The 14436-nt window shown below is 60.9% G+C and overlaps 2 protein-coding genes across 4 annotated transcripts; both read right to left on the bottom strand.

Moving 5' to 3' along the window:
• Positions 1 to 644: 644 nt before the first annotated feature.
• Positions 645 to 9138, bottom strand: ZFTRAF1 (zinc finger TRAF-type containing 1). Of its 3 annotated transcripts, none has more exons than XM_068161110.1 (5): positions 8756 to 9138; positions 5481 to 5719; positions 4332 to 4373; positions 4016 to 4227; positions 645 to 1892 (listed from the first exon to the last, which is right to left on the bottom strand). In XM_068161110.1, exons 1-5 carry the CDS (start codon positions 9080 to 9082, stop codon positions 1501 to 1503), a joined length of 1212 nt encoding a protein of 403 aa, XP_068017211.1. In that variant the 5' UTR covers positions 9083 to 9138; the 3' UTR covers positions 645 to 1500. The 3 variants fall into 3 exon arrangements, with proteins under 3 accessions (XP_068017211.1, XP_068017210.1, XP_068017212.1); XM_068161109.1 differs by having other exon boundaries at positions 4016 to 4248; XM_068161111.1 differs by lacking the exon at positions 4332 to 4373.
• Positions 9139 to 9860: 722 nt separating this feature from the next.
• Positions 9861 to 11371, bottom strand: TMEM276 (transmembrane protein 276). The gene is made up of 2 exons (XM_068161118.1): positions 10832 to 11371; positions 9861 to 10434 (listed from the first exon to the last, which is right to left on the bottom strand). Exons 1-2 carry the CDS (start codon positions 11354 to 11356, stop codon positions 9919 to 9921), a joined length of 1041 nt encoding a protein of 346 aa, XP_068017219.1. The 5' UTR covers positions 11357 to 11371; the 3' UTR covers positions 9861 to 9918.
• Between the last annotated feature and the right edge of the window lie 3065 nt (positions 11372 to 14436).

Consider the following 14436-nt stretch of genomic DNA (forward strand, 5'->3'; position numbering starts at 1 on the left):
TTTTTTTTTTGTCCTGTTCTTAGGGGTTTAAAATATAAAAAGCCAAAAATGGATGGGTTTTTTTGGCCTCCAGCAGGCGGTTCCTGGAAGGAGAAGCCGCCCCATTCCACGCAGATCCCTCTTGAGCGGGTTTCCCCACCACCACCCCACTCCCCACTTACCCCGGCGGCACCGAGGGAGGACCGGACAGCAAGGGGCAGGGGGTGGGGTGGGTGGGATGGTGTTAATTTTGGAGTCCTATTTTTAGATTTATTATATAAAAAGCCAAAAACTGATGGTTTTTGGCCTCTATCAGTTAAGTTACTGGAAGGAGAAGCCGCCGTCACCGCTGTCGCATGCAGATTTCCCTCCATTTCTGAAGCATTTCTTTCCCCCCCCAGCTCTCTTCCCCTCAAATCCTGGTGGCACCCAAGGGAGGATCCAACGGTGGAGAGGAGGTTGTTTTCAACTGCTGCTTTTAAAGATTTGGAATAAAATATATGAGGAAAAAAGAACCCAAAATTCTTCTTTTCTGACCACCAGCAGGCAGTTGGTTAGTGGAAGTAGAAAGCCGCCATCATCACAACATGCAGATTCCTCTCCCCGCCTTTTCCATCAGTCCTGGCGGCACCCAAGGGGGGGGGGATCTGACAGTGGGAAGGTCATTTTTGAGTCCTATTTTTGGGTTTATTATATAAAAAGCCAAAAACTGATGGGTTTTGACCACTATCCATTAGTCACTGGAAGGAGAAGCTGCGGTTACCGCTGTCGCATGCAGATTTCCCTCCGTTTTTGAGGTGTTTTTTTTAACCCCCCCCTTTTCCCCTCAATCCTGATGATGTCAAAGGAGGAGCCAATGGTGGGGTGGGTGTCATTTTAAGGTCCTGATTTTGGATTGAGAATATAAAAAGCCAAAAACTGATGGTTTTGACCACCAGCAGTTGGTTACTGGAAGGAGAAGCCACCGCCGTCACCATCACATGCAGGTTTCCCTCCATTCTGAGGGGTTCTTCCCCTTCTCCATCAATCCTGGTAAGACCAAAGGTGGATCTGATGGTGGGAGGGGGTAATTTCTGAGTCCCATTTGTCGATCTGGAATACAAACCACCGAGAATTGACATTTTTTTGACCACCAGCAGTCGTTTCCTGGAAGGAGAAGCCACCGCCGTCACCATCACATGCAGATTTCCCTCCCTTCTGAGGGGTTCTTCCCCTTCTCCATCAATCCTGGTAAGACCAAAGGTGGATCTGATGGTTGGAGGGGTCATTTCCGAGTCCTGTCTTCAGATCTGGAACAAACACCACCAAGAATCGCTGCCTTTGTGACCACCAGCAGCTGGTTGCTGGAAGGAGAAGCCGCCACCATCACCATCACATGCACATTTCCCTCCATTTTTTGAAAGGGCCGTCCCCTTTCTCTCAATCCCTGCGGGACCGAGCGAGGACCCACCAGTCGGGGAGGGGGAGTGGGGGGGATGTTGGGGGTGGGGGAGGAGGAGGAGGAGGGTTTCTATCAGAGTCCTATTTTTGGATTTGGAATATAAAAAGGCGGAGGTTGATGTTTTTGGCCGCCAGCAGTTTGTTACACTCCACCGAATCGACGATGGGCAGCGCCATGTAGTCGGTCTCGTTGCTCTCATTGCTGAAGATGAAATGGTAGATGACGGGGCGGATCTGGACGTCGTCGTAGGGTCCTTCCAAGAGGAGGAAAGAGCATTCCAAGGGGGCGTTGACTTTGCTCTTGAGGATGAGCTGGAAGGAGAGGGTGCGCTTGCAGGAGAGGTTGGGGTTGCGCTCCGAGTCGTTGACCCGCGCCTTCAGCACCCAGGTCTGGTTGAGGACGGTCAGCCGCGGCGTCTCGTAGTACAGCCGCGTGATGAAGTCGTCGGTGCGGTAGGGGCGGAACTGCGCCTCTGCAGCGCCAGACACACACACACACAGACAGACAGGGGAAAAAGAAACAACACACCACAACAATGGGCAGATTGGGGCAAGGAGAATCACAGCATCACAGGGGCTGGAAGGGACCTCGGGAGCTCGTCCAGTCCAACCGCCCCCCGCCAGAGCAGGATCACCTACACCAGGTTACACAGGAACGCAGCCAGGCGGGTTCTGAGTATCTCCAGAGAGGGAGACTCCACAACACCCCTGGGCAGCCTGCTCCAGTGCCCCATCACTCTCACAGGGAAAAGAATTCTTCCTCATGTTTACACAGCTCTCTCTGGTTCCTTCCTACTGTCAGCACCACCAAAGCTCAGGATCAGAATCAACCAGGTTGGAAGAGACCTCCAAGATCACCAAGTTCCACATGATCACCCAACTCTATCTAATCAGCTAGACCATGGCACTGAGTGCCTCATCCAGGCTTTCCTTAAACACCCAACACTGCCACTCCAAAGCGCCACGACTCAACTCAATGACGTGGCACAACCCACCTGGCGATGAGAGAGGGTGCCAAGAGGGGCAGCTCCCAGCCCCTGGCTGCCAAAAGGTTTTACCAGTCACCTGCAGCGTGCCAGCAACCACCACCAGCTGCCAAAAGGCTTTCTAGTGTCCTATGGTGTGCCAGCAACCATCACGAGTTGCCAGAAGGCTTTGCCAGTGTCCTGTGGTGTGCCAGCAACCACCACCAGCTACCAAAAGGCTTTCCCAGCAATTGATTGTCACTGGTAGCCACCATCAGTTGCCAAAAGGCTTTACAGTGTCCTGTGGTGTGCCAGCAACCACCACCAGCTGCCAAAAGGCTTTGCCAGCATCTGACAGCACAATGGGACAGACAGACAGGACAGAGTTTTGGTGGCGTGGCAGAATTTATTGGTATCAGGTTCCAAAGCAGAGGGGTGAAGCACTACCACAGGGCACAACGCCCGGTGACACAGCCCTGGAGCTTCCCAGTTCAGTGGCACAGGGGTTTAGGGAGGAGCTGGGCACAGGGGTACCCTGTTTAACGAGTACTGAGCCCTGGCATGCTGGACTCAAGAGTCTGGAGTGCTGCCAAGCTGCCTGGCACAAGCCAGCCACCAAACAGCTGGAGCTGCTGTCACCAGATCCCCGATCACGTCTGTGAGAGCGATATCGGAGCCAGCCGTAGCCTGGCACCCCAGTGGTGCCCTCCCAGTGCCTCCACCCAGAGCAGAGACGGAAAACTCTCCGAGCTCCAGACCCCATTTGCTACCAGTTTGGCATCTTGAGCCAAATCCAGTCTCTGGTGGCAGTTCCAGGCCTGGTTGTAGCCTCGGTGCACTGAGACGAGCTCTGGTTTACCTGGCAGCTCCAACTGGGCTTTTCACACACGTGCCAGCCAAATCATGGTGCCAACAGCCACCACAGCTGACACACCAGACATCATGGCACCACCATAACCACTGCAGCACCGACATCACCACCAGTGCATCCACCAAGGCACCGGCAAAACGGCCATATCACCATCACAAACACCACGATACCACCAGCCACCATGGCATTAACCATGATAGCACCAAGAAAACCACCACAGCACCAACACCACCAGCAGCCACCGTGGCACCAATGCCGCCACCACAACACCAGCAATCATGGTGACACCAAGAAAACCACCATGACACCGATACAACCACCATGACACCACCAACCACGGTGGCATCAACTATGGCTGCACCAATACAACTGCCATGGCACCGATTCTGCAACTGCCACCAAACCCACCGTGCCAAACACCATGGCACCACCACAACCACCACCATGCCGACAGCCCCCATGCCACCAACACAAGCACCTGTGGCACAAGCAATATTGAGCTGGACAAGAGTTTGGTAAAACCTTTTGGCAAAGGAAGGTGGCACCGGTGCTTTGCCAGTGACAGCTAAAACACCACAAGTGAGACAGTGGCTTTGGTTTTGAACCCTCAGTGAGTCCTCCAACCAGAAGTTCACCATGATGGGACCCAAGCCATCCCCATGGTGGAAGCCAGCCTCCACCATGCGAGCCCAAGGCCAGGCTTCTGGCAGGGTGGGAAAGGGCGGAGGGGCCGGCGAGTGTGGCGGTGGCGTGGCGGTACCTGTGTAGCCGATCTTCTCGAAGCTGAGCAGGCTGAAGATGCTGTTGTAGAGCTGCATTTCCTTTTTCCTGGTTTGGTCCATCTCGTCCAAGATCTCCATCAGCTCGTTGCCAGTTTTGGTGGGGTGGGTGCACTCGGCTTCATGCACCGACAGCTCATGGTAAGGACCTTGCCAGGGGCACCCAATCCGCTTGTATTTGCACTGGGTCACCCTGGGGAAGGAGAACACGGCCCTCAAAGTTCACCAGATCATGACACCACCAGGGAACCACCATGGATCTGGTTGTCCTGGCAGGAGGGATGGGCCAAAACTCACTCCTTGTGTCCCTTGGTTACTCCTGGTGCCACCTGGTTACACCTGGTGAATTTGGAACCAGTAAATCAGAGAATCGTGGAAGGGTTTGGGTTGGAGGGACCTCTAAAGGTCATCTCATCCAACCCCACTGCAGTCAGCAGGGACATCTGCAACTAGGGCAGGTTGCTCAGAGCCCCAACCAACCTCATACAGAATGGTTCCAGCAATGGGACATCTACCACCACTCTGAGCAGCCTGGGACAAGGCCTCACCATGGAATTGGTTGGGAGAGACCTGGCACTACCAGGGCATCACCAAACTGTGGGCCTCAGCACCACACCTCCACAGATCTGAAACCCCTCCAAGGATGGGGACTCCACCACTGCTCTGGGCTGGGCCTGGCCAACCCTCAGTGGCAGAAATTGTTCCTCATGGCCAACCTGAACCTCCCCTGGTGCAATCTGAGGCTTGTTCATCATGGCCTGACACCTGGGACAAGAGATCTCAGCCCCACCTGGCTCCAACCTCCTGTCAAGGAGTTGGAGAGCCAGAAAGAGGCCAGCAGAAGCAGGGCAGGGATGGTCCCCCTGGAATGGGGAGGCCATCCCCAGGAGTCCTGGGGTCAGTTTTGGGCCACTCACTCCAAGAAGGACCTCGACGAGCTGGAGGTGTCCAGAGAAGGGCAATAAAGCTGGGGGAGGGTCTGAAGAACTTGTGAGGAGCAGCTGAGAAAACTGAGTGAGTTTGGTCTGGAGCAAAGGAGGCTGAGAGGAGACCTTCTGGCTCTCTGCAACTCCCTGAAAGGAGGCTGGAGGCAGGTGGGGGTTCATCTCTTCTCCCAGGCATTGAGCCAAGAGAAAACAGCCTCAAGTTACACCAAGGGAGGCTGAGGTTGGCCCTGAGGAACAATTTCTGCCCCTCAAGGCTTGTCCAGCACAGGCCCAGGTTGTCCAGGGCAGTGGGGGAGTCCCCATCCCCGGAAGGGTTTCCAAGCTGTGGAGATGTGGTGCTGGAGGACACGGCGTAGCCCCAGCGGTGCCTCCTCAACACGGTGTAGCCTCAGCGGCGGGCTCCCGACACAAACCCCAGCAGAGACGTCCCCGGCGCCGGCGCCACCTGCTCTCTCTACACCCAGCAGGAGCGCCGATCCGCCACCCAAGGCTCTTTTACCTGTCCTGACATTCCTCTTTCTGGTGGCGCTCCAGCAGGGACCTGGGGAACTGCTGCATGCAGAAGCCGCACTCGGAGGGCAGCTCGCTGACAGCCTTCTCCACGGCCAGGTTGCGGCAGCAGAGGCTCTTGCTGATCTCGCAGCGGCAGTTGGGGCAGGTGGCCTGCTCCTCCTTCAGCCGCGCGTCCGCCAGCAGGTGGATGAAGCACCCGGCGCACATCAGGTGCCCATTGGTGCACTGGAGAGGAGGGAACAGAAACCCGTTGGAGCCGGCGGCGCCGCCGCAGCCCCAACCCTGCCAAGGTCGGCTTTGGACCCACCGGTGCCAGCAGGCACGCGCCGCGCCTTCCGAGCTCTCGCCACAACCGCGCCTCAACGAGTGGATCCCTCTGCTCGAGCCCAGCCTGACCCTGCCTACCTCATCCCAGCTTCATCCCAACCTCCCCTGCCTTCCTTTCCAGACACCCCATGGGAATGCCTATCCTGCTGCCATCCCCATCCTGCCACCGTCCCCATCCTGTTGCTCCCTCCACCACCAAAGCTCCAGAGATCCACCTCAACACATGGATGCCTCCAGTCAAGCCCATCTTGACCTTGTCTACTCCATCCCAGCTTCATCCCAACCCCCCTTGCCTTCCTTTCCAGCCACCCCATGGGAATGCCTATCCTGCTGCCATCCCCATCCTGCTGCTCCCTCCACCACCAAAGCTCCAGAGATCCACCTCAACACATGGATGCCTCCAGTCAAGCCCATCTTGACCTTGTCTACTCCATCCCAGCTTCAACCCAACCTCCCCCTTCTTCCTTTCCAGCCATCCCATTGGAATCTCCATCCTACTGCCAGCCCCATCCCGCTGCTCTCTCCATCACCAAAGGACTTGGCACAACCAAAACCAGCCCCAGAGAGAAAGGAGCTTCCCAAGTGCATCCAGTAGCAGGGAACAAGGAGAATCCCACCAAAACAGGAGGGAAAACATATCCCCCGCTCCCCTGTCCCCCTAAATCCCAAAGGCTGGACGTTCCCTGGCTGCCACACTGATGCCAAGAAGTTTGGTGGAGCCAAGATCACCTCCAAATGGAGTTTAGGATGTGGTGACCCCATCCCAAAATCCAGAGGGACTGAGCAGCTCCACAAGCAGCCAAAGCTGCCAGAGCTTTGGTGCTCTCATGGCCGTGTGTGATCCTGGTGAAGGCAGCACCAAATCCCCTGGGAGAGGCCAGAGAAGGGCAGGAGGAAACTGTAACCATCTAAGGCATGGATCCAGAAGATCCTTGCCAGTGGATTCAGGACCCAGGGGAGCAAACCCTTCCCGGGAATCCAGCAGGAATCTGGAGCGCTCCAGGTCGGAACGGCATCACCCCCAGCAGCTCATGACAGAGCAGGGCAGGGGGGGAGGCACACCCTGAATTCCGGCCTCGGGATTACTGGGAAAGGCTTTAATCTTCCAAGGGGATGGGAAGAGCCGGAGCGCGGTGCGGGGCTTAGCAGCGTGGATCCGCTCAGCCAGGACCAGCCGCGGGTCCAGCTCCACACGGGGCCGGGACCACGGCCACAGAACCGGCGCCAAGGCATCCCCAGGAGCAACCCTGGCTCCGCCGGGACAGCACCGGGAGTCCAACTGCTCCTACCGACCGGACCAACCGCAGCTCCGCTGGGAGGAGCGCCAGGAGTTAAACTGGTCCCACTATCCATCACCGGGCTCCAGCCCAGCTGAACGCAACCTGCAGGATTGCAGCTCGGCACGGGCCCGGGGAGCTCCCAGCACTGCCGGGCCGCTCCCGGCTTTAATCACCCCTTCGTCAGCGCTAATTAGAGGGGGCCAAGCGCCGGGGGAAAGGAGAGAGGGAGGGAGGGAGGGAGGGAGGAAGAGGAGGAGGCGACGCCAAAGGCCACCCGGAGCCGGTTTGGCAGCGCCGGCCCCGGCTCGGTGCCGAGCCCTCACCGCGGGGGGGGGAGGGGAGGGTTGGGTTCACCGGCCCCACACCAGCGGCCATCTTAGGGCCCCCACCCCCCCAAAAATGGAGCAGGGGTGTGGCCCCCACACCAGTTGTGCCAGCACCAGTACTGGCGGGACTGGGAAAGTCGGTAGAGCGCCGAAGGGTTGAGCTTTGTGGTCGTGCTGGCACCGACACCGGGGGGCAACTGGTGCTGCCGGGAGGGGGGGGGCTCTGCTGGTGGAGCACTGAGCTACCAGGACTGGGACTGGGGGGGCTCTGCCCATGGAACACCAAGCTACCAGGACTGGGGGGGCTCTGCCCGTGGAGCACCGAGCTACCAGGACTAGGGGGGCTCTGCCAGTGGAGCACCAAGCTACCAGGACCGGGGGGGCTCTGCCAGTGGAGCACCGAGCTACCAGGACTGGGGGGGCTCTGCCAGTGGAACACCAAGCTACCAGGACTGGGGGGGCTCTGCCGCTGGAACACCGAGCTACCAGGACTGGGGGGGCTCTGCCAGTGGAACACCAAGCTACCAGGACCGGGGGGGCTCTGCCCGTGGAACACCAAGCTACCAGGACTGGGGGGGCTCTGCCAGTGGAACACCAAGCTACCAGGACTGGGGGCCAGCTACTGCTGCTGGGACTGGGGGGGAGCGCTGCTGGTGGAGCAGATGCTAAATCTTCCCCCCCCCCGCCCCCCAGCAACTGTGGGTAGGGAAATCTCCTCCCTAGAGTGGCACAAACTGGGATGAACCGGGAAGGGGAGACGCTGGGATAAACGGGGACCCCCAGTTTCCTCGCGGGGGTGGGAGGGGGCGGTGTCGATGACCACAGATAAGGCTCCGGGATGGAAAGGATTTTGGTGGCTGGTAAGGGGACGAGGTGGCCCTGAGGGGAGCGGTCAGTCCACACCGGGAATGCCCCGCGGTGGGGTTCGGTGGCTGATGAGGGGACGAAGAGGCCCGGGGGGATTCAGGGGCCGCCGGTAAGGCCCCGAGGTGGAGTCAATGTCGGTCGAGGAGGTTCTGGAGGGGGCTGTCGGTGTCTAATGAGGGGCAAAGGTAGCACCAAGAGAAGTGTCAGTGACTGACGAAGGGACAGAGAACCCCCCGGGGGGATGGGCTGCCGCCGATCATGTCTCCGGTTGGGGGGGAGGGTTGGTGCCCGCCGGTAAGATCCTGCCGGGGTGTCGGTGACCGTCATAGAGGCCCTGAAAAGTCAGGAGCCTCCCTTGGGATCAGTGACCGATGAAGGGACGAGGTAGTCCAGGGGATGGGTGGTGGCAGCCGCCGCTAAGGCCCCGGTGTGTGGGGGGGTGCCGCGGGGCCCGGCCGTACCTGGTAGACCGAGGCCTTGGGCAGGTCGAGGCAGACGGTGCAGCACAAGACGGAGTAGAGCCGCTCCTCCAGCTTCACGCTACCCGCTGCCCCCTCAGGTCCACCTGAGCCGGTTCCCGCTGCCCTTAACCGTTTCTTAGGTGGAGCGTCAGGATCGGCTCCCGCCTCACCGTGAGGCCGGGCCCCACCGAGAAGTGAAGCCGCCGCTTCTTCAGCTCCTCCCGCTTCACCCGAAGCCCCCGTTGCTATCGCTGCAGGACCGGGGAGGGCAGCGGAGGGGGCGGCCGGGCCCCCACCGGCCTCACGCTCCTCTGCCCCGGACATCATCGCCGCCGCCGTCACCTCACCCCGCCGCCGCCACCGCCGCCATCTTGTTTCCCTCCCTCTCCTCCCTCCCTTCTCACCCCCCCCCCGGAAACGCCCTCCCGGCCCTTCAGTCTCACAGCCAATCACCGCCCGTGGGAGGCAGTACCGGAGGCAAAGTAACCAATGAGAGAGGACGTCGGAGACGCCGCCACACCCCCCTCCTCCCTCCTACCGCCCCCTGCCGGGCCAGGAGTCGCAAACTTCAACGCCAGCGCCGGCCCCCGGCAGGGGGGAAAAGGGAGGGACGAGAGATCTGTGACGCCACGACTGAGGGCCAATGGGAGGAGGGGGCCTAAATGAGGCGTGGTCTGGGAGAGGGGGCGGGACGAGCAGCGCCGAGCGCTCCCCGGCGTGTCCCAGTACCGACCATTACGGGCAGGGGTAGCCCGGTGCCCCCTCAAGGACCTCCCAGTGTCATGACATGGGACTCCCACCCCGCGGACCCCAGGGTGCCATCGCAGGGACTCCCACCCCAGGGTGCTGCGCCAGGGACCCCAAAGTGCCATCCCAGTAACCTCAGGGTGCCACACCAAGAATCCCCACATCAGGGTGCTGTGCCAAGGACCTCAGGGTGTCATACCAAGAACCCCTATCCCATGGTGCCATCCCAAGGGCCTCAGCATGCCACGATAGAGTCCCCGACTGCAGAGTGCTACCCTAAAGACCTGAGGCTGACACCCCTACTGAGGTGCCACCCAGTGGCACCCACACCCACAATGACCCCACAGGCACAGAACCATCACCATATGGCACTTTACTCCTCACACACCTCATGGTGCCATACGGTGCCACATGGCTCACTCCACACCCAGCTTCTGCACCCTCAGTGCCCTCTCCAGTGCCAAATTCCCCGCTGCCAGCACCCATGGGTGCCACACTTGTTGGGTGCCAGGTGCTGGCAGCAGGTGGCCAGCAGCCACCAGGAGCCCACCCAGGGCTGCGGTGCCATTGCCAGTAAGGCCAGCGAGAGTGAGGAGGCTGCAGGTGGTGAGGAAAGTGACAGCATGAGCAGCCATCAAGTGTCCCTCCGCTGGTGCCCGTGCAGTGCCAGTGCTGGTGGTGACAGCTGTGATGAGTGCCAGCGCCGTGGCACCTCCCAACAGCAGGTTGGCAGTGGCCTGGTCACCACTGAGGCGATGGAAGCCGAAGGCCACCAAAGGTTGAGCCAACATGGCTGAGATCCAGACACCAGGGAAAGGGTCAGGATCACTGTCACCTCCCCTGGTGACAACGACAGACCACAGTGGTGCCAGGGCATCGCTGGCAGCTGTCAAGGCCTGCAGAAGGAAGCCAGCGGCTGGGCCCTCGGTGACCTGGTAGAGAGAGGGGACAGAGATGACACGGTGGTGTGGGTAGGTGGTACAGGGATGACAGACCTGCTGGCACAGGACCTGCTGGGGGGACAGGACTGCCAGGGTGACACTGAACCAGCTGGGTGTTGGGTGCAGTCCCAAGTCCCCCACTGGGTGCTAGGCTTGGTCCTGATACCAGGTCCTCAGCTGGACACCAGGCCTAGTCCCAGGCCCCACTTGGGTGCCAGTCCCAAGTCCCCACTGAGGATCAGGCCAAGTCCCACTTTCAGCCCCAGCCCACACCCGGGTGCCAGTCCCAAGTCCCCAGCCGGGTTCCAGGCCCCAGTTCCAGGCCCCAGTTGGTCCCCCGACGCCCGCCATCCACTCCCCAGTCTCTCCCAGCCCCCCCAGCACTGACCTGCCGGGCCCGCTGGGCACAGAGCAGGCAGACAGCGGCCAGCACCGCGTGGGACAAGGCCCCGCCGGCAGCACCCATGGGTGGCGGGGGGGTGACACCGAGGCGGGAAGAGCAGGGCCGGGGAGCGACCCCCGGGGCTTGTCCCCGCGCTCCCGGCTCCGCCACTTCCGGCCCGCGCGCGGCGGCTGGGGGCAGAGCCGGGGGAGGGGTGGGAACAAGGTAAGGATCTGCCAATGGGATAAAGGATAGGGCGTGGTCATGGGGCGAGTGGGCGGGGAAATGGGCGGGTCCCCGCGGGGCGCGGGTGGTGGGAGTGTCCGTAGGAGACGGAGGGCGGGGAAAGGAGCCAAGAAAAGTGGATAGGGGCGTGGCCATTGGGTGGGTAGGCGTGTCAGGGGCGTGGCCTGCGGTTAAGGCGGGTCCGGGGGAACAGTATCCATTCCCCCCAGTACCTCCCACTCTGGATTGCTGCTTGCGGCGACCCTGAGCCCGTGGCAGGAGGAACTTGAACTTGGGAAGGGTCATGCGGGTCAAGGGCTGCCCGGGGCAGCTCAGTTCAGACCCTTCCCAGTTAAGCCTACACCCATCCCAGCTCCATCCCTGTCCACTTCAGCCCCATCTCACCCCACTCCAGTCCATCCTAGCTCCATCCTACCCCATCCCAGTTTAATCCCATCCCTCTCAGTCCAGTTCATCCCCAGCCATATTCCATTTTATTAGTCCGTCCCTTCCACCCCAGCTCATTCCAGCCCACTCCAGTACATTTCAGCTCCATCTTAGCTCCATCCCAGCCCCATCCCATGTCTCCCACCCCAGTTCGTCCCATCCCATTTCTGCTCCATCCCCATCCTTCCCACCCCAGACCATCCCAGCCTAGCCCAGTCCATCCCAGCTCCATTCCAGTTCATCCTAACCCAGCCCAGCCCAGTCTGTCCTATCGTCATCACAGCTCATTCCACCCCACCCTAGCCCACTCCAGTTCATCCCATCTCCATCCCAGCCCATCCCAGTTTGTCCCATCCCCATCTTAGCCCCAGCCCACCCCAGCCCAGCCCACCCCACTCCAGTCCATCCCAGCCCCTCCCCAGTGCTCCCAGTCCATCCCCCCCCGCCCCAGGCCATGCCACCAGCACCACCACCACCTCCTCCTCTTCCTCCTCCAGCACCTCGGGCCTCAGGTTCAGACCCCCCCCGAGTGGGGGGATCCCGGGGGGGGGTTTCTGGAGGGGGGCCCCGGGGGTTGGGGTCCCAAGGGGGGTCCCGGCCCCCCCCGCAGCGCTACCGGCGGCACCCGAAGCCCCCCTACTCCTACCTGGCACTCATCGCCCTCGTTATCCAGGCGGCACCGGGACAGCGTCTCAAGCTCGCCCAGGTACTGGGACCACCCCACCTCCACGACCTCCTCCGGAACTCACCCTCCAACCCTGGGCCAACGGGAACCCCCAAACTAAGACTCTCTCTCCCAGCAGTTCCCACTTTTCCTACTGGGACCCCTTTCCCCTCCGGGACCCTCCTCTTCAGAACACCCCCCACCCCTCCAGAACCCCCTAACCCAACCCCCGCCTAGGACCCGCCACCCCGAGACCCGCAACCCTCCACACTCAGGACCCCTCCTCCTCCCCACAAGCCCCCCTGGGACCCTCCCCGCTCCCCCCCCCCCCCCCCCCGGAGACCTCCCCATAATCTCCTCGGGACTCCGCACCCCATCACCCTCACTGGAACCCCCCACTAAGATCTCCCCCGGCATCCGCCTCCCGATCACCCCCCGGACCCCCTAAGGGACACCCCCAAATCGCGCCATCACCTCCCGCGGGAGCCCCACACAGGGACCCCCCCGGGACCCTTCCTCCATACGAGCTCACATGAGACACCCCCTGACCTCATCCGCGACCCTCCTCTCCCCATCACCCCCTCTGGGATCTCTCCCAGACCCCCAAAACCCCCTCTGAACCTCCCCCAGGGCCCCCGGGGCGGGAGGGGTGGGGGGTGGGAATTTGGTGCTGGTGCAAATGTCCCTGCGGGGGAGCAGCTGAGAGGCGCCGGGGGGTCTGTCGCTCTGTCGCCTCTGTCGTCTGTCGGGTCCCTTCCCTTCCTCCCTCCAGCTTTAATTTTGGGACCCCCCTCCTCACGATGGAGGGGTTGGGGGGGGGGGTCGTAGCCTCCCATTTAAATTTGCGGGGAGGGGGATCAATTTGGGGAGCTCTCAGAGGGGTTTGACGGGAAAACCCTTGGGGTAGGGGCTTTGGGGTGTTGTTTGGGGGAGACTGGGGGGTATTTAGGGGGTGACTCGCCCCCAAAATCCATTACGACGACGCCCCCCAGATCATCCAGGAGCTCAGCAGCCTCTTCCCCTTTTTTGGGGGAGGGTACCAAGGCTGGAAGGACTCCGTGCGGCACAACCTCTCCTGTAACCCTTGTTTTGCCAAGGTGTGTGGGGACCTTCTAGGGTTTGGGGGAAAGTCCCTAAAACTAGGGGTGTGTGGAGGGAGCAAAAGTTAGGAGGGTCCCTCAGTGTGTGTGGAGGGGTCCCTTGAGGTAAGGGTCTTTGGAGAGGGGGGGAATGGTAGGGGGGAAGGGGGATGGGGAAGGGGATTGGGGGGGAAGGGGATTGGGAGGGGTCCTTGGGGTGGAGGGGTCGGGGGGGGGGCTGGAAAGAGGTACTGGAGGGTACTGTGTGCGTGAGGGTTAGCAGGGGGACACAGCAAAAGTGGGCGCCCTCGCGTGGGACTAGGGGGGATGAGACTGTGGACAGGGGGGGTTGTGGGACTACTGGGAAAAAAAACGGGATTGGGGATGATGAGATTAGGGAGAATGGGATTGGGAGGGTAGAACTGGGAGCACTGGACTGGGGGTGATAGAGTTGGGAGCGGTGGGAGTGGGGGTGAGGGGGCTGGGAGCGGTGGGACTGGGTCTGATGGAGCTGGGGGGTGGCCTGCAGATCCCTGGGGTGAGTCAAGTGCTTGGTGGTGGTGGGGCCAAAATCTGAAGATAGAGGGGGGCTGTTGGTCTCACTTTGAGAGGGGGTCCCACTTTGGGGGGTGGTGGGGGTGGTCACCCTCCCCGAGGGTCGATTTGGAAAGGGGAGGAGGGGGAAGGATCCACTCCATCCCGTCCCCCTACCTTAACGCTCCAGCTGAATTTTGTCCCAAAAAAGGGGTCCGATTGTCGTCCGTCCCCGTCCCCCCCCCCCCCACCTCCCAAGGGGTTGTAGCAATTAGGGGGAGGGGTCCTTCATTTTCTGTTCCCTCCCGGGGTAGGTGCTGAAGGATCCCAGCAAGCCCAAAGCCAAGGGCAATTACTGGACGGTGGATGTGAACCGCATCCCCCCCGCAGCCCTGCGCCTCCAAAACACGGCTGTGGCGCGGGGGGGGCGACACTTGTTTCGTCCGGGATTTGGCTCCGTTTATTCTTCGGGGTCGTCCTTACCCCCCGCAAAGACTTAGATCCCCCCCCGACCTTCCTAAACCTTCCCCCAACCCTTTAAATTCATCCCCCCCCCCGCCTCCACCTCCACCGCCGTTCTCCATCGCCTCCTTACTGGGGGATTTTTCGGAGGGGGGAGGGAAATTAGAGACACCCCCCCCACCGTCAGCATCACCTGAAGA

Source organism: Melanerpes formicivorus, unplaced genomic scaffold, assembly GCF_026170545.1.
Source record: "Melanerpes formicivorus ecotype bairdi unplaced genomic scaffold, bMelFor1.0.p_v2 SCAF_56, whole genome shotgun sequence".
In the NCBI taxonomy this organism is placed as follows: Eukaryota; Metazoa; Chordata; class Aves; order Piciformes; family Picidae; genus Melanerpes; species Melanerpes formicivorus.